This window comes from Plasmodium cynomolgi, chromosome 6 (assembly GCF_000321355.1).
Source record: "Plasmodium cynomolgi strain B DNA, chromosome 6, whole genome shotgun sequence".
Taxonomy (NCBI): Eukaryota; Apicomplexa; class Aconoidasida; order Haemosporida; family Plasmodiidae; genus Plasmodium; species Plasmodium cynomolgi.
Genome location: NC_020399.1, coordinates 723465 through 742039, shown reverse-complemented (window position 1 = coordinate 742039; position 18575 = coordinate 723465). Strand labels below are relative to the sequence as shown.

Here is an 18575-nt window from a genome sequence, read left to right as displayed (position 1 = left end):
TTGATCGTATAGCCGACCAAATCGCGTGACCCTGTTTGTTTATACATTTCCGTTCACCAGTGATGGGTGCAAATTCGCAGCTGCGGAAAAAGGAGTAGCCACCTGCTTATGCACTACCCTGGCGCTAATTGCCACAACGTCGTTTTTCCCATTTCGAAGGATCCTCCGATCTTTGGTGGGACCCCTTCCTCCGTGTGTATCCTGTATGTCAACACTTTGAGCACTTCACAAAAAAAAAAAAAAAAAATTTTGCTTAAAATGGTGAGACACTTTGCCAAGTCCCCTCGTTTTTACAAAATGGGACATATTTGCAGCACAGACGTGGAATGAACATTCTTTGACAGCTTGGCCATTTTTTCGCAGCTCGCATGTGTTGCGTCCCAAGTCGTTTTAACCCCCATTCGACGCACGCAAGGGGAAATACAACAACGAAAAATGTAAAAACGAAAAGTGCAAAAAGGAAAAGTACAACAACGAAAAGTGCAAAAACGAAAAGCACAAAAACGAAAAGTACAAAACTTTGACTAGCGCCCCTGTCCACCCCCCAAATGAATGACTTCGTGCATGATGATATCGAATTGAAACGCCGGGCGTGGGCTCTGCACTTCTCCGAAAGGCGAACCAACAGCAAATTTAAGTTCGCCAAAAGGGGGAATAAAAAACACGTGACGACGTGGGTCAAGGTGTGAGGAGCGTTTCCGATTCTTCTGCGCTGTACCAGTGGATGTTTTGCATGAGTGTCTGCGCAAGTTGATGCAACAATGTATGCCTGCGTGTGCCTGTTCATGCCCTCCCGAACTACACCCCACTCAGCAAAAAGACCAAACGGGTTTATTCGAAAGATGGGTGAAGAAGACACAGCTAAATGAGGTACACTTGTTTTTTGGGTTTTTTTTTTTTTTCTCTATCTCTCGATTTTTTCACCATGGAAAGAGCAAACAGTTGAGTCATCAACAAAAATTCTTCTCAGCCTTCTCCTGTCTTCTCCTTCCACCTTTCCATTTGTCAGAAGTACAAACCGGAGGATGACCAGCTCGAACAGCACAGCAATAAGGCAAAATTGGAGAGGTAAATTTTTATTTTTCTTCCTCCCATCCCCTTTCATCAGCCATTCTTTATTACACACGCAAAGAAATTTTTCGGTGTGTTAAAACGTTCAGTAGTTACAATGTGCGTCAGTGAAAAGGTCACCAAAAAAAAAAGAAAAATACATATCCACACGCGTTTTCGGAGTAGACGTACCTTCATGCCTGTTGCACGCTCGACCCACTCAGCGGAGAGGACCCAAATATCACCCCCCAAAGGAACTGGACGAGAAGGAGCACCAGGATAAATTTACACAGCATTCTTGACAAGGAGACCTACAGAAGATGCTATGTTGATCCCCCGAGCGATTTGTACGTAGAAAAAAAAAAAAATGAAAATTTTTGTGATGTATGTGCCCCGTGTTTTCACGAACCAACGTGTTTGCACCGTTTGAATGACGCAGCTCGGAGGAGGACGAGGCAGAGGAGGCAGAGCAAGAGAAGGAGAAGGAGAAGGAAGAAAAGGAGGAAGAAAATACGGCGGAAGAAAATACGGCGGAAGAAAAGACGGTGGAAGAAAAGACGGCGGAAGAAAAGACGGCGGAAGAAAAGAAGCACGCAAGCGAACTCGAAATGGAACACCCAAGCGAACTCGAAATGGAACACCCAAGCGAACTCGAAACGGAACACCCAAGCGAACCAAACCCTACGTGACGATGAAGAAGCCAGTTTTGCGCATACAGGATGGGAATCCAGATCGTACGTCCGCCACAACAGCACAAAAACCAACCCAGAAAAGAGGCAATCCTTTTAAAACAAAAAAACGTGGGGCACTCCACCCCATAGTAACCGAACAGGTTAGATTTAAGTAAAAACGCAAGCAAGCTTCATACACATTTGGTCATGCAACAGGTGTCAATCGCTTGTGAACAGATTTGTGTCTGCACAAGTCAGCTTAGCAAAAAAGGCAGTGGAGAATATACATTCATCCTCATCCCTCCTTTGTTGCAAAATGTACCTTATATGTGCTACTGTCCGCATATGGGGGATTCACCTGAATAGAGACGTGTCGCCATCCGTTCGACAGTGGGAGCCAGGATAATTGCTCACTTCACTTCATCTCTTCAAACTTCTGCACCCCTCATTTGTGCAAAAAAAAAAAAAAAAAAAATTAACAAAGTGGCCGCAGAATACCATTATATGACTTACCATGACTCTACGTGAGCAAAACAGAAAAAACTTAACATTTACAACCAGGTGAATGCTCCCAAAGTACAGGGTATGTAGGGGTATACTTCATCACTGCTTTTTATTGTCCCCCCAAAAAGCGTCTGCCCTACACGGACAGAGTGAAGTTAAAAAAAAAAGGGGCATCTTTAAGTTGCAAAATTTTGCATCCCACGTGTGGGACATCTTGCCCACTTGGCTCATATTTCTTCGTTTCACGAGGATTAAATTCAAATTGGGTAATTCACACATGGTGGAATTTTAAACTGAAAAATGGGTGAAACAAAAAGGAACAATCTGCGGCATGGCGAGGGTGTTCATCTGTTTGTGTGTTGGTGGGGGGATAATACATCGCAAAAAAAAAAAAAAAAAACGCAAAAATAAAGGTCGTGGTAAAACGCAGCCGTAAACGCAAACGCAACACAGGCGCTGAAGCGCTATGGGTGGGTAGCACATCGTGATGTGCGCAAATGGGCCCTCCATGTTTACTTAAAAAGGGAAGTGGGCACTTTCGTAAACTGCGCGTGTACACATGTATGCAGGCATGGATCATGTGGGACACGTCGGAGGTGGATATGAGCGGACATACGTCTTGTCCTATGTATATACACTGGCATAACTCAACGTTTGATGAAAAAAAAAAAAAAAAGAGTGATGCGCGTGGTATGTCTGTTACACCCCGCGGAGTGGCAATTAAAAAGGGGAGTAGGGTGGAAAAAATGGCACACAACGAAATGAAAAAAAAAAAGGGTAATAAATTGCATTAAAATGAAGAGGAGCAAAACAGACTAAAATGGTTTGAGAATAACGTAATTTGAGTGACCTACGGGGGACAAAATAATCCAAACGACCAACACAGACACGCACGTGCAAAACACACCTGGACGCTCGAACAGGGCGAGCTACCATTTGTACGTTGAAAAAAAAAAATTAACATAATATTTTTGCTCGTTACCAACTTTTTCCACAACAAATTAACAAACTCGTCCGACTGTAAAGTCTCCTTGATTACGTTATGGATGGTGTTCCTGCTCAGAAGGATGCTCCTGTTTTTGTAGTCCTCCACAGCGCTGTAGCTGTCCGTCCTCTCGTCTTCATACTTGAGCAGCTGCTTATCGTGGGGGCTGTACCCAGGGTGGTTATTCCTCCTTGGCATTTCGCCCTCATCAAATGGGCCGTTGTGGCTGCGGTTGTCGAGGTGACTCCCGAGGTGACTTCCGAGGTGACTACCGAGATGGCTTCCGAGGTGACTTCCCATTTGGCTCCCAACATGACTGCCCATCCGGTTGGTCACTCGATGGCCACTCTTAGCCCTCCTCTCTCCACTTCCACCCACGCTCTGCATCTTCAACAGCATGTCATACGAATCTGTGTTGAACTCGTTCAGGCCATCATGACCCCCGTGATTATTTACACCATCAACAACCCCCTGCACCTGGTTCGCTCGGTCTGCTTTTTGCTTAATAATATCAAGCAAAGCATTGGTCATATTTTTCTCATCGTCCATGCTTCCATTACTCACTTCGACTTCTTTGCTGTGCAGACTTTCGATAGAGTTGTTCTGAAATGACGATCTATCGAGGTAGGCTTTCTCCATCTGGTGATTGTTGCTTATGGGTTCTTCACTGCAGTCTGATTTCCCCTTTGCGTACTTCATGGCCTTCCCGTTGTTCATCTCTTCCGCGGGGAGGGGGAGCATCTGCAGGTCGTTCCCTTGGGGGTGATTCATCTGCATCCCGTTGGGCGGAACCCCATTAGGCGGAACCCCGTTAGGAGTTATCCCGTTAGGAGTTATCCCGTTAGGGGGCAGCCCATTAATGGGAACCCCATTCATCGCCATTCCGTTAATTGGCATTCCATTCATCGCCATTCCGTTAATTGGCATTCCACTCATCGCCATTCCGTTAATTGGCATTCCATTCATCGCCATCCCATTCATGGCCATCCCATTCATCTGCATCCCCCTGAGCTGCATCTCCCTGAGTTGCATTTCCCTAAACTGCAACTCCCTCAGCTGCATCTCCCTAAGCTGCAGCCCTCTCTTTTGCATGTTGACTTCGAACTCTTTGGCGCCAAGCGAGTTACTGATCTGAGCCATTCCTGCACTATCACCGCTAGCAACGGCGTTCATATTGGCATTCGCACTCACACTCGCATTTACACGCGCAACTTCACTTCCATTTGCACCCCCACCGGCGGGTACCTCCCCACTTGCACCCTTCTTCTTCTTTTTCTTCTTCTTATCCTCCACCTCGTCCTCCTTCACGTCGCCGTTCTTGCTCAACCCCAATAGGTTCATGATGGCTTCTCCCCCGGAAATGGCGCTGCCCTTGTCATTCGGGTAGCCGCCTCCCCCTCCACCACCTCCTCCCTTGGGGTCCACAACAAGGTTGTTCGTTCCACCTCCAACACTCCTTGGCATATCTTCGCTCTTTCTACCCTCGTAAAAATCGTACCCTGGTAGCTTTTTCAAATTATCGCTTCCCTTTTCGCCGCCCCTCTCGACGCCCCTTTCGACGGCCCTTTCACCTTCCATGGGCAGCCCCTTAATGAGGTAGAGCAATTTCCTTCCCACCTTGTCATTAAAATCGACGTTGTTTTGTTGCGTCACCCCTTTCACGTTCGAATCGCATCCAGCGAGGCCTTCCTCCCCAGGCCCATCCTTCATTTTGCTTCTCTGTCCAATGGCCTCCATCCCATTCACTCCTCCACTTGCACCCCCACTAGCCTTATATAAGTTCTTCAAATAATTCCCATAAATAGCGTTGGCAGCTCCTGGGGGTATATGACCACCCTCACCTAAAGGCAAGTTCATCTTTGCACATAAATTCTCTATCTTATTATTCCCCATCAATTCAAAATTCCTTTCATAATCGTTATCCCTTCCACTGTCTGATGCCATCATAGGGATGACGTTCTTTGCATTTGCCTTTCTCTGCACGTTGTTGTCCCCTCCGCTGACCATCCCTACGTGGTTTTTCCCTCCCTTGAGAAGCTCCTCGTCGTCTCCATTCATTAGCATATTCTTTGACGAAGAATCGTTCGGTTTCGCCCCAACAATTCCTCCTCCTGTAGTGATTCCTGCTATGGGAGCTCCCTCATTAACGCCACTTTCCCCTTTGGACAGAATAAAGTTAATATTTTTACTGTGTATATAGCCTACATTGGTACCATTCGCAACGGTGCTAATGTCAGAGGTTCCCAGGTTAGCGGTACCACTGACGGATGGAGCACCCGCCCCTTTGTCCACTAACTCTCTCAGCATACTATATATTTTCTCCTTTTCCTCGGTGCTATAAAACCACAAGCTGTAGGTACTCTTTAAGTTACTCTCTTCATTATGTACTCGATAAAAAATGTAATTTTGATCTGTGGATAAATTGATACGTCCGTGGATGTCCTGTACTAAATGGTTTTCATTTTTTTTATTTGTAATTATTAGTCGATACGTTGGCTTTATGGATCTCCTAACGATGTAAAGGAAACCTTCAATATCCGCTCGAACCCATTTTAGTTCATCTTCCTTCATTTTGTACACTGTCACAAATGAAGACTTCATGATTATTTCTGTGATGTATATATCTATGCTTTTGAGCATTTTAAAACATATTTTTTCCCTCAACAGACTGACTTCTTCGTTTAGATTTTCTTCTTTGTTTCCTTTCCTTCCAGTATTTTGGCTTCTGCCTCCATTTGCGTGACTCAAATTGGTTCCACTAGGGTTCACCCCAATGGCGTTAACCCCATTCGCATTATTATCCCCATTCCCTTTTGTACCACCTGCAATAGGTTTAAACGCTGTTGCTTCACGATTAGCCTTACTATCCGGGGCACCTGCGTTGTTCGTGGCCACCTGACTACTCCTCCCCTCACCGTGTGCACCACTATCACCCCCATGACCTGCACCCTTCATGGAACCTTTCATTTTCTCCTTGTACTCTCCAACTTTCTTGGGGCCGTACGCGTTGTAATCATACGGATAGGCGTTCTTCGCATACTTTACCGCCTGCGCATGGTGGGGGTTTCCTCCGCCACTGTTCTGGGTGCTGCTATGCGTGTTGTTATGAGTGCTGCTATGAGTGCTGTTATGAGTGCTGTTATGAGTGCTATTCTGGAGGCTACTCACCGCGGCGCTATTCGCTGCACTATTGGCTGCGCTATTGGCGGCCTTACCGGCGGGGGGCGCCTCCGCCCGACTCTTCTTCCCATCCCCCGGAGTACCTCCTCCTGGCACCTTCCCACCATTCTTGGACTCATTAAAATTGTAGGAACCATTCATATCATAACGGTTCACACGGCTTTTCACCTTGCCGTAGCTAGTGGCCGCCGCGATATTTTTTTTTTTCATTTTGTGTAAATGGAAATTTAAGCCGTACACGGGCTGGAACGCATATAAGTACGCCCGCGTAGGCACAAAGGAGGGAAAGGTGTACAATCAGACACGTGGGTGTCCTGATCCCCTCGCACACGTGGGAGATTATACGTGGGTGTGCTGACCCCCTCGCACAAGTGGGAGATTATACGTGGATGTGCTGACCCCCTCGTACAAGAGGGAGATTATACGTGGGTGTACTGGCCTCCTCGTACAAGTAGGAGATACTGTGTGCGCGTGTTCATATCTCCTCGCACGAGTGCGTGCTACTCTGTAGGTATACACACGCCAACAGATACATACACACTCATATACACGATGCCCCAGCGCTGGGGGGGGAGCACGTACAACTTCACACACACGTTCAAATTAAAAGGGTGATAACAAATAAAAAAAAAAGGAATAAAGGGGGTGAAAAGGGCTAAAAGGCAATAAAACGGGGTGTACACAATGCACAAAAGAATGCAAACAGCAAGGCGTTCATGTTTTCTCCTCGCACGACAGATTACGATACGAGTTCATACATGCACGCACGGGTATGCGTAAAACAGTTTTGCATACGCATGTCCGCGTGGAGTGCAACTACCTACAGCAGCTGCAGTCGCGGGCTTTAATTACTTGACTGGGAAAGAAAGGTAGGGGTTAAAAAAAAAAAAAAACTCCCCAAAATGATATTGCAAAAGCAACGCAGCTATACGTGGCAGCACGGTGAAATGGAAAAGGGCGCATCAAAAGGAGCGCTTACATTAAATGTTGCGTAGCGTAAGGTTAAAAAAAAAAAAGGGAAAAGGGGGAAAATCCGCAGAGCATAATTACATATGCCGTATAATGCATACCGTATATAAATTTACTTATCACGATAAGTGTACGCCCATACGCTCAAACGTACGTATGCTGATGCGAACAAACGCGCCGTCATTCGTTCGTGCGCTCATACGAACACATGCTTATGCATATATGCTGCTAAAGGGGAAGAGAAGGAGGGGGGGGGAGCTCTTTAATGAATTAACTAAGCTCGAACGTCGTGAAAAAAAAAAAATGACAAAAAAAAAAGGAAATGGAAAAAGCAAAAAGGAAGGGGGGAAAGAAATTCGAATGGGTGATTGTCGAGGGTCTATTTAAATTATATCAAAGGGGGAAAATAAAGAGCAAAAAAATGAAAAAGTAAAAAAATAAAGAGCAAAAAAATGAAAAAGTAAAAAAATAAAGAGCAAAAAAAAGAAAAAGTAAAAGGAATAAAGAGCAAAAAAACGAAAAAGTAAAAAAAAATAATGAGTAAAAAAATGATAGAGTAAAAAAATGATAAAGTAAAAAAATGAAAAAGTAATAGAATGATAAAGTGAAAACGCAAAAAAAAAAAAAAACGCATGATTCATCCATAAACGCACAAACGCTAAAACGCGTAAATGAGGGTTTACAAACAAAGTAGCATTTATTTCGTCCTTAAATGAGAACTCCGCATATTCCTCAAATGATACATAATGCCAATCCTGCAAAACTAATTCGTATGTACCATTAAGTAGACCTTGTTCGATTCAACAAAAGGGAAAAAAAACTGGCAAAAAAAAAAAAAAAGAAATTAACGGTGGAGGGAAAAAAAAAACGGTATCATCATATGTACGCACTTGTATTATTGTATGCATACCTGTCACCTTTGGAAATGGAAAAAGCGCGAAATTAAAACGGGACGCGCGATGTACGACGCGTAGAAAGAGGAAAAGCCCCCAAAACGTAAAACGAAAAAAAAAAAGCGATAAATCCAAACGCGAGAAGAAAAGCGGCCAAATGGAACGCAAAAAATAAATGACTCCAAAATGTGAGACCTATCTTAATGTCGGGAAGCTTATGTATACAATGCCATGGCGCAAACACGTGTGCTCCTATGCGCCTATGTGCGTATGCACGATGGTGGTGAACACGCACAATTGTATGCAAATGGTATGCATGCATACGTATGCTGACAGGGAGGTGTTCCCCTCAATGGGAAGATGAGGAAGAAGAAAAAAAAAAAACGCCTTTTTTTTGTAGCCACTGGCGGGAGGCCTGTACACATATTTCTAGCTAACCTACGTCACGTATGCTCGTTCGCTCACTCGATCACGCATATGAATATATAACGACTTGACCATTTTCTTGCATCCCTAAGCTTGAAGCATTTTTATTTTTTCCCACCCTGTTCCTTATCAGCTCTTTTTTTTCTTTTTTGCCTCCAATGTGCAGTCGGTTCATCTGCAGCTTTAATAACCATATGAAAAGGAAAAAAAGAAAAAAAAAAAAACGGCCAGGAGAACGCCTAAATAAACTCAGGCCAAAAAAAAACATGATACACACTGCACACTTATGGCATGGCATGACCAAACGTAGTCTTTCCCCCAAGCGATGCGCAAAATGAGAAAAAGAAATGCTAAGGGGAAATTGAAGGTAACGCTGCACGGCAAACGTGTATAGGCAAATCAGTCAGGAGATAAAAAGCTACATGGGATTGCAATAGATTTGGGCTTGGGAGGAGATCCTCATCATAATTGCTCATAAAAGGGTGGCTTCACGAATTTGCTAAGTTCCTGTGACACTTGGCGTATTCATAAATTTTATGCAATGATGATTCCACCACGTGGTACCCCTCTCCTATGTGAAGCACAGCACAACCGCTGTTGCCTACCCGGGGAGAATGTCAAGGAAGACTCTACCGTGGCCTACACATATTTTGCTCATCACACAAAAGCAGCATGTGTATTGGACTCTGTAAACTTCGCATTGCTCAATTTTTTTTACCACCATGCTTTCCCTTCTGTTTTAAAAAAAGGATGTACCGTTCGGTTATGCATCACCACATCAGGGTATGTCGAATGTGTGTTTCGTTTGTCTGCATACGAGACATGGGATGAGTGGCTCTTTTTGGCGTCGAACATTCGGATGTTGCTCTTCACCGGCTAGCTTATACACACATAAGGCCAATTAGCGAAACACGCGAATGATCAAACAACACGTCAGTCTTAAGACGAACGAGGCTTGTTCTTCCGGTCACACTCGCTTCCAACAAATGCGCACCGTCACGCTTTACAGCGTAGTAGCGAAATTAATTCACACCTTCTCACTTAAAAAATAAAATTAAATTTTTTGCAACTAATGAGAAAAAAACGGTCCATTCATCACCCATTCAGGTTGGTGAATTTTTTTTCCGCGTTATCTTATCTCTTCATTTGACGCTGTACCGATTGAGCGCTGCGACATATACTTGGATAGGATGAAATGGAGGGAGTGAAAAACTACATATTTGCGATTCATACAAGAAGCCTTGACGAAAGAGGACCGAATTGGGCACCCCTCCTCTTCTCTTTACCCCTCCTTCAGATTTTCATCCCTACTCTGTGTACGCCCCTGCCAAATGAAAACACAGTTTAAGCCAAAAAAAAAAATATATACCACGCCGAACGAGTGACGAATGTAGCATGTTCCATCTTCACACGTTCAGGCGGCAGCAGTATATGCAGCTGTCGTAGTGGTACAGTTTGAATGGCTCCTCGCGCAGGGCCCGCATAAGGTCCGCATAAGGTCCTCATAAGGGCCCGCATTAGAGTGATACACCCGCTCCTCCCCCCACTTTTGCCGTTCACGCGAAATATATAAATGAAAAGATGCTTGTCAAGGCTGAAAAAGGTTATCGCAGTTCTGACACTGACGGAGCTAGCCAGATGTTGGCTTCCCTTCGCATGGAAAGGAGCCACATGGAATGGAGTCTCATGCAAAGAAGCCACGGCAAAAGGGGGGTATGCCTGCACCGAATACTTCATCCCCAATAGCGTCGTTAAGAAGCCCTCCGGAAAATATACCCCCCTCCGCAGAAGACTCACCGCGAGACGTAAAAAAAATGAGTTGTCAGGGCAAAGATATGGCCTTCATGACGAATGCGATAGAAGGAACAGGGTGGAGAAGAGAGTCTCCTTCCTATTCATTCGTGTAGCTACACATATAGGTAAAACGAACCAAAGAGATCAGACAGCTCGTCCGAATAGGCAGCATGTAAATCGATTCCGAGGAAGGTACCACCTTCCCCGTTCCATCCAAGTGTTCTCATCTAATGAACAGTGTGATCCAAAAGATGCAGACCACGAGATATCCCTAGACGAATGCATGAAACCGCGCCTTCCAAATAAAACAAACGAACATGTAGAGTCAGCCGAGAAGAAAGAGGAAGAAGAATGTGAGAGGATTTTCCTAACGGACACCAAGTATTACAAAAGGAGCAAGTACTCCAAAGCAGGTTACATAAAAAAAAAAACAGAAGGCGAATTGATAACTGGGAACAATGGGGTATGTCTTCATCCGAAGGGATTGCTCCACAGTGAATTTCCTCCCATCACATCTATTGAATCTAAGGATGATCTCCTCACAGATCGAATGAGAAAAGGAGTACAAAATGAGCACCTCAACCTGCCAGAATTTTTTATCAGTAACTATTATGCAGATCGGAATAGGCTCAACGAGCTGGATCTAGCCATAGATACGGATAAAAAAGAAAGTACCTCAACCCTGGGTAGAAAAAATAGCGACAAAACGGACCAGAATTACACAAGTAGTAACCAAAGTAGTAGGATAGAATCCATAATGAATGAATTCACAGTAATTGGAGAAATTGTAGGAGTACACGGACTACAAGGGTGGCTAAAGGTAGTTAGCTTCACAACGTTTAACGATATCAGATTTAAGAAAAATATGTACAGATATTTATTTATGAATACGTATCCATACCCTCTGCCAATTAAAGTGGTAGATGTGAAAGAATCTCTAAAGGTAGGGTTTCTTTACATCAAAATTGAAGGAATCAATTCGAGGACAGATGCACTTAAATTAAAGTCTTGTTTAATTTGTGATGATAAAAGAAAATTTCCAAGTTTATATGAAAATCAGTACATATCTACTGACCTACTGAATTTTGATATTTTCATTTTTAATGACCTTACAAATACTTCCATAGGAAAGGTACTCTCTTTTGTCTCCAAGTACGACTATATATGTAAGAAATCGACACAAAGTATAGCAGACGATTTGATTAAAATTGAGATAAAGAAGGATATTTCTCTACAAAAGGTTTTCCGCATCATATCTGCTGCACAGATGTACTCCATGCGATCTGCGGCGTCGTTTCCTCCCACAGCGGGGGGGGAGAATCCCGTCAGGGTTCTCATCAACCGGAAAGGCTTTTCCCTCACGGGTCAGCCTGGCGGACAGCAAAGCGGCCAGCTAAGCGGCCATCTAAGCGGCGAGCTAGGCGGCGAACCACTCGGGGAAGAGTACCACTCTGGGCACGGCGATAACCACGACCGCGTCTTAGACGACGAACGGGTGAAGGGTGACAAAAACTACTACGACTCTCTTGACAACTTTGAAGGCTGCTCTTACAAAAAGATTTACAAGTGTGACTTCTGTGAAGACGTGTATGACGACCTTCGGGAGGCGAGCGAGCACGAAAGTTCACACTTCCCCACGGATGAGGAACTGCTGTTTAACGCATCCCAGGCGAGTTCCCCCAAGGAAAACCTATACGAAGTGGACAGGAACATGGTCTCCAAGCTAAAGCCTATCGACTAGTAAGTCAAAAAAAGAAGCGCAACCCAGCTAAGGTGTTTGCGCAAAGATAATTATAATTTACGTGCACAGGAGGGAGCCTTATAATTTTTTTTCCCCCCATTTGAATATATTCCCATGTGTGTGCTTATTTTTTTTTCTCTCTACACACTTAAGTGCTCTATCACGTACGCCCTTCCGACATTCCGCATTTCCGCTTCGTTCATTCCCGCTTCGTCCATTCCCCCCTCCCCCACACCTAACCAGCTTCTTCATCCCCATCGTGAAGGAAAAAACGATAAGGTCAGTAAACTACGAACTTAAGCAAATGTACCTAGACATATCAACCATTTTTTTGTTGGATGACCAGAAAAAGACTTAGGAGTGACGTGCAAAATGGGACGCAGTTTCGCTTTTACGTTTTCGTGAATGGTATACATGGGAACGCCACCCCTTAGTGCGCACTCTTTCGTGGACAGAAGGACAACGACGCCCCATGGGGATTTAATCATGTGCAGATTTGTCCTTTTTTTTTTTTTTTTTTTAAAGTGAACTTGGCTCGAAGGAGCAACGCCAAACGGATGTTTCACTATGTTGTGTTGCTTATGCAGATTGCCCCTTTTTTATTTTTTTTTTTTTTTTTTTTCCCATTTTGCCTGCCTCCTCCCCGGCGCAGCCCAGGGCATGCGGCATTTGTCTTATACCCCCCGTTTCTAAACCAACCCTGCATATGTATGGGCTATTTTTCCTACCCATTACTCTCGGCCCCCCCCCTACGCATGCCGGGAGGTAGATAATCCCCATCAACCCAACGCGCGAAATTATGAAGGCACTCTACCTTGTGTATGGCTCCCTTTTGGTTTGCCTTTTTTTTACAAAGCGAATTATCAACGGTATGTGAGACGGGTAAAATGTGGCCACATGGTTACTAATTTTTTTTATGTGCAAATGAAGGAAAAAGTGGAAAGCTCTGCACCTCACCAGCTCTGCACCTCACCGGCTCTTCACCCACCGCTACCTTTTCCCTCCCTAAAGAGGAACTCCTCTCCGTGGACAGAATCAGACATACCATGCGGAACTTCGGCGTGATGAATGAATCCAAGGGGTTCTCAAACTTCGCCATACTCTACCTGTACAACGCATTGCGGTGTTCACTAACGCAAGAAGCTTTCGAGTCATATGAAGATGAGAAATACAGGAAGGAGATATTCCTCGTGAAACAAAACTTGGAGCAGTTGCAGCAGAAGAGGGAGGATAGAAATTTGTGGTTGTTCTTCGAGTTCGACCTCACGGATTTGTTGGTGACCGCGGTAATTCTACGTGCGAGGGAGGCGTGGTTGGAGTGGGCACTCCCTGCGCTGGGCCAAACAGACACTCCACCCTCTGCCTCATTCACTTCTTCCCACGTCTGCACTCGCTGCTCCATTCACTTCTTCCCACGTCTGCACTCGCTGCTCCATTCACTTCCTCCCACTTAGATGGCCGAAATAGAGGCGAACATGAGGGACTACGACATGGGTTTTCTCGAAATGTACAACGAGCTGAAGCTGTCCGACTTCAACTTCAACCGTGTGTCCAATCTGGAGCTGGACATATGCACCAATAATATCTTCGCGGTCGAGGAGATCAGTCTGCACCTGACCGTTGTGCCTTTCTTGCTGGAGGAAGCAGGTGCGATGGGAGAGGCCGCCTATTGGGGGTACCCTCTCAAGAAGGCTTCTAACGCGCGACCGTTTGGCAGACCGAGCAGAGATGTGTGTTACCCATGGGTGGGAACTACTCCCTTCTTGGCTGCCCCCTCTCTCTCTCTGTTCGCCCCTCACGTGGGTTACTCATACGACCACCCCCCACTGCAGAGATAACTACCAAGCTGTATACGCAGGAAATCCAGGAGGCCCTATGGAAGACCCTCAACTACTTCAACTTCTGCATGATGCAAATAAACGAGCATAACATGAACGTCTCCAATATATACAAAAAGGAGATAAATATCTTCCTCAAAGTGACGGACAAATATGACTTCATATCAATAAACGAAGAAAATATCCTAGAGCTGCACGATGAGATACATTTGAAAAATAAGTATGGAAAGAGATTACTTCGAAATTTTTTCATTTTCTTAAATTTATTTTTATTTTATCAAGTAGTTCACGAGTTGGAGTATTTCCACTATATAGAAGTGATACCTATTTATATACAAACGAAAAAGGGGACGATGAAATCGAGGAGTTACAATATGGAGAGTGTCTTCTACCCCTTAGTGGAGGAATTCTACAAAAATGACTTAAAAATAAATGAAGGAATTATCTTAATACGGATTTTAAAACAGTACAACATAGAGAGTCATACCAAACGGATGCACTACCATGATTCTGATTTTATATATAAGTCCATCATATATGAATCTGTGATGTCTTCCTCATCAGAATCACTCTTTGGTCAATCTGATGCTCAATTTGAACCACTTTATTCACAGAATATGGACATGACAAAAGGGGCTCTTCCTCCTGATGAAGACATAACGCTAAGTCTCATTCTGCTCGTCAATAGTGACACTTCTGTGGACGTTATACTAGAACAGATCCACAGTTTGGTTTTTCCAAAGGATATATTTTTTGCCAATTGGGACTCCAACAAAGAGAGAATAAAAATCATGGGTTCTTGCATTTACACCAAAGAATCTCAGCCCCCCATTTTTCAAGGCTTTTTTTCCAGGGGATTCAGCACCTACACTTTGTTCAAAATTTTGGATCTCTTAACGCCGAACAAGAAGCTCCTCTACCTGTCCATTGACAAGGCGGAGGACAACAAGAACCAAATCGCCTCGGAGAAAATCGCCGAGCGTATTATGAACGTCACGCAGCAGATGTACGAGGTCGTCCTCCTCTTCGAGCGAGACGTAAGCGGAAAGAGCGGGCACGGCATAGCAGAGCAGCAGCGCAGCAGAGAAGCATCCCAGAAGAGAAGCAGCGCAACAGAGCAGCAGCGCAGCAGAGAAGCAACCCAGCAGAGAAGCTGCGCGAGGATGTGGAAGGGGCGCACCCTGGGGGGGAAATTGCTCGCCCCTGTTGCCACGTCTTAAGCGCGTCTTCTCCCCAAGATATAATAACAGCTTGTATTGCGAACGGCCCTAGCCTTACTACCCCCCGAATAGGTTCCCCCACTTTGCTAATTTTTTTTTTTTCTTATTCTTCTTTCCCTCTCTTCCCCCAGGCTATCATCAACTTTGACAAATTCGAACACAGTGACGAATGCGATATGTGCCTGCTGGGTTACCGAGGGCTGTATACCCTATACGTGTGTATTTTCATCCCGATTTTGGTCAGCATCCTTATATGCTACTGTATTTACAAAAGAAAAATCAGCGCCCATGGCAACTCGGCTGTGCGGAAAATTGCTATACTCCCGAACCAGGTCAAGTCAATGGAGCCAAATATAGTCACGCTGCAGTTATAGCTTTTTTTTGAAGGCGGTCAAGGTGTGCAAGGTGTGAGAAGCGGGCGAAGTGGGAGAAGTGGTCGAATTGGGCGAAGTGATCGAAGCGGGCGAATTGGGCGAAGTGGTCGAAGCGGGCGAATTGGGCGAAACGGGCGAAGTGATCGAAGCTGGCGAAGCGTGGCGACATTTCCACCCCTCCCCTGCATGCACAAAAATTTTTCACCCTCTGTGTGCACCTAGGTTTAGGCAACCTAACCAGGGCAACACTACCCATTTGGTACTTTGCTGCGCGAACACTTACTTCATTTCTTCTCTTTTTAATTTTCCCGCGTTTCGCAAATGGGGTGGCGCGAAGCAGTGCCCAGTGAAGTCAACTCTGCCTGACCATTCTGACATCCCTCAGCCAAGTTGCGAGATCAACGCGTTGGCCAACACGGTGACGAACGCGATCATCAACAGCACTCCCTCTGCCTCCTCCTTCTCTGCCTCCTCCTTCTCTGCCTCCTCCTTCTCTGCCTCCTCCTTCTCTGCGTCTGCTTTCCCCGCGAACCCAGCTTGACTAACACAAAAGTGACCAGAATGAACGCCGCGTTGAAGGCAAGTCTGTATGACAGATCTCGCTTGAAAAAATCGCACCACAGGGGCAGGCCGGACAGCAGCGATGACGACGCGTGCGACGATGATGAGGAAACGGACGCAGAAGCCACCGTAGTGAATAGTATGTACGTTTAAGGTCGCAAAAGTAGGGACTGCGGCTGGGCAAGCGCGCGTTGCCAACTTCGTCCACAGTTGCGCGAGGGTCACCCCAGGTGGACCGCGTCTGCTCCCCGTGATGGAAGCGTCAGTCTGGACTCGCTCAGCAAAAGGGGGGAAACAAAACTTACCCTTTTCAGTTTTCCCATTTAAGTTAAGTCCTTCCCCTTCCGTATTTTTCACCAAAGTGCCTTTTTTTTTTTTTCCCGTCCCCCCTCTTTCTCCACTTTCCAACTCACAGAAGAAGGAAGCTTTTACAAAAAGTTGTACGCCCTCATCGAGTCCAAATCGACCTACATCAATTTGGTCCTAAAGTGTAGGACTGATAAGGAGATCGAAAACGGCACTACCCAGAAGAAGCGGTACCTTAGGGCCAATCGGAAATCTCAAGACGAGGAGAAGGTCGAGCGGGAGAATGCTTTAAAAACGGTTAGGGAAATAATCAAAAGGAAGTTTCCGAAGCGCGCCGAGGGAAAGATAGATTTGTACTTGAAGGAAATTATAGGTAATGCGTGCTGAGGAGAAGAGCGCCCCAGAGGGGCATGCATGCAGAGCTGGTACAACCCCGGCACAACCCACAGAATACTACACAGAGGGAGTGCTCCACAGCGCCTTCTCTGCATTCGCCGCTTTCTCTGCATTCACCGCTTTCTCTGCATTCACCGCTTTCTCTGCATTCACCGCATCTCCCCCTGCATACAATTTTCTACACGGCGCCTCCCCCCGAAGGAAACCCGCCCCCCGAGAACTGTGCCCTGCACAAGACCCTCTACCAAAGAAACCAAGCCAACCTGTTCGTCAAGCACAACCTAATCAGCTACCTCCTCAACTTCGTGGACAATAAAACGTTGATGAAACTGAAGGAGTGCTCAAAAATAGACAACCAAGTGGTAAGTCTCTACCTCCGAAAAATACTTCACACCTTATCCTTCAAGGATGACGAAATAAAGACCAATATCCACTACTGGAGAAATGTGATCAATTATTTTTTTTGCAAAACGGGTACCCTCAAACCAGTGGACAGAAGGAATTACCAACCTGTCACCAAAGAGTTCGAAAAAAATAAAAGCTTCTGTGTAATTTCAGAAGACTCCATGGATTCAAAAGTATACATCAGCTTAGATTACTTCACTGAAAAATTGATAACATCCTGTACACATAAAAACCCACTTCCACACACATGTGACCTTACGAACGTACCAAAGGGAGTGGAAGTTCTTCTAAAAAGTGAAAAAATTTCTATTATCGATTTTGTTGAGGAATACTACAAAAGACTTATAGTTAATGATGATGAGTTAATGTGGCACATATGCCATTTCAGAAAATCTAGAAAATTTTTAACTCTGCTTCTTCTCGAGTACCTCAAGTGTATGCTACGTGTACTCGAAAAATACAATGGCAGTTGTATTTTTAAAAAAACAGAGTACTTGGTCAACTGTGGACACCATATTACGCACCGAATTTGGATCCAAATGTTTTACGACTATGGGTATGAAACACTAGCCAATCAGAAAGAGGAAAAGGGAGATGTGAACAGGGGACAGAGGACTACTGGGGGGGTCCCCAAACATGTTAGTACTAAACAGAAGAATGAAGAGCAGAGGGATAGCACCATTAATAAGACTCTCTACTTAACCATTGCTGACCATTTCAAGTGGGATGCATAGTCGTCAAACCATTAGTTTGGGCTCCTCACTTTTCGACAAGCGGCATTACTGAAACAGCAGGGGGGACAGTACACTCCTACCTCAGCGAAGGGTTATTTGTGATGAACTCCCCTATTTAAAACACTTCCCCAGTTTTGCACATGGACGGGGAGAGAGACAGAGGGAGAGACCTTCTCGCCCAACGTTCCCCTGAATACACCAAAAGGAACGAAAAATTTTCTTCCATTTTTAAAACAAGAAAGAGAATTTTTTTCAGTACAAAATGTGGCTCCGCTTAGGACACCTTCAGCACTAAGCAACCTTTGCAACAACGGCAACTGCTCATGTCATTTTACTGTTGGGCATACCTTAAACGACCCTTCGACATGACGAAGGGGGGAAAAAAAAAGTTGTAGCGATTTTTTAATTCACTAAGTTGTAATGATAAAAAAAAAAAAAAAAAAAAAATGGAAACAAAGAGAGAAGCTTCAACATCTGTTTACATTGATAAAAAAAATTAGGAAACAAATTTGCAACTCTGGGAGGAAG

The 18575-nt window shown here is 44.9% G+C and overlaps 5 protein-coding genes across 5 annotated transcripts; 4 read left to right on the top strand and 1 right to left on the bottom strand.

Moving 5' to 3' along the window:
• Window positions 1-548: 548 nt before the first annotated feature.
• On the top strand, window positions 549-1352 carry PCYB_062650 (hypothetical protein; the record flags this gene model as incomplete). The annotated part of the gene is made up of 5 exons (XM_004221432.1): window positions 549-683; window positions 814-870; window positions 1010-1068; window positions 1109-1142; window positions 1275-1352. 5 exons carry the CDS (start codon window positions 549-551, stop codon window positions 1350-1352), a joined length of 363 nt encoding a protein of 120 aa, XP_004221480.1.
• Window positions 1353-2496: 1144 nt separating this feature from the next.
• PCYB_062640 (asparagine-rich antigen) lies at window positions 2497-6600 on the bottom strand (the record flags this gene model as incomplete). Its single annotated transcript, XM_004221431.1, has 2 exons — window positions 2497-2518; window positions 3188-6600. 2 exons carry the CDS (start codon window positions 6598-6600, stop codon window positions 2497-2499), a joined length of 3435 nt encoding a protein of 1144 aa, XP_004221479.1.
• Window positions 6601-10251: 3651 nt separating this feature from the next.
• Window positions 10252-12571, top strand: PCYB_062630 (hypothetical protein; the record flags this gene model as incomplete). The annotated part of the gene is made up of 2 exons (XM_004221430.1): window positions 10252-12212; window positions 12457-12571. 2 exons carry the CDS (start codon window positions 10252-10254, stop codon window positions 12569-12571), a joined length of 2076 nt encoding a protein of 691 aa, XP_004221478.1.
• Window positions 12572-13224: 653 nt separating this feature from the next.
• PCYB_062620 (hypothetical protein) lies at window positions 13225-15601 on the top strand (the record flags this gene model as incomplete). Its single annotated transcript, XM_004221429.1, has 4 exons — window positions 13225-13274; window positions 13668-13860; window positions 14046-15088; window positions 15403-15601. Coding segments are annotated over exons 1-4 (1449 nt in total), but the record flags the coding sequence as incomplete, so codon positions are not given.
• Window positions 15602-16206: 605 nt separating this feature from the next.
• Window positions 16207-18047, top strand: PCYB_062610 (hypothetical protein; the record flags this gene model as incomplete). The annotated part of the gene is made up of 3 exons (XM_004221428.1): window positions 16207-16345; window positions 16622-16885; window positions 17110-18047. 3 exons carry the CDS (start codon window positions 16207-16209, stop codon window positions 18045-18047), a joined length of 1341 nt encoding a protein of 446 aa, XP_004221476.1.
• Window positions 18048-18575: the final 528 nt, after the last annotated feature.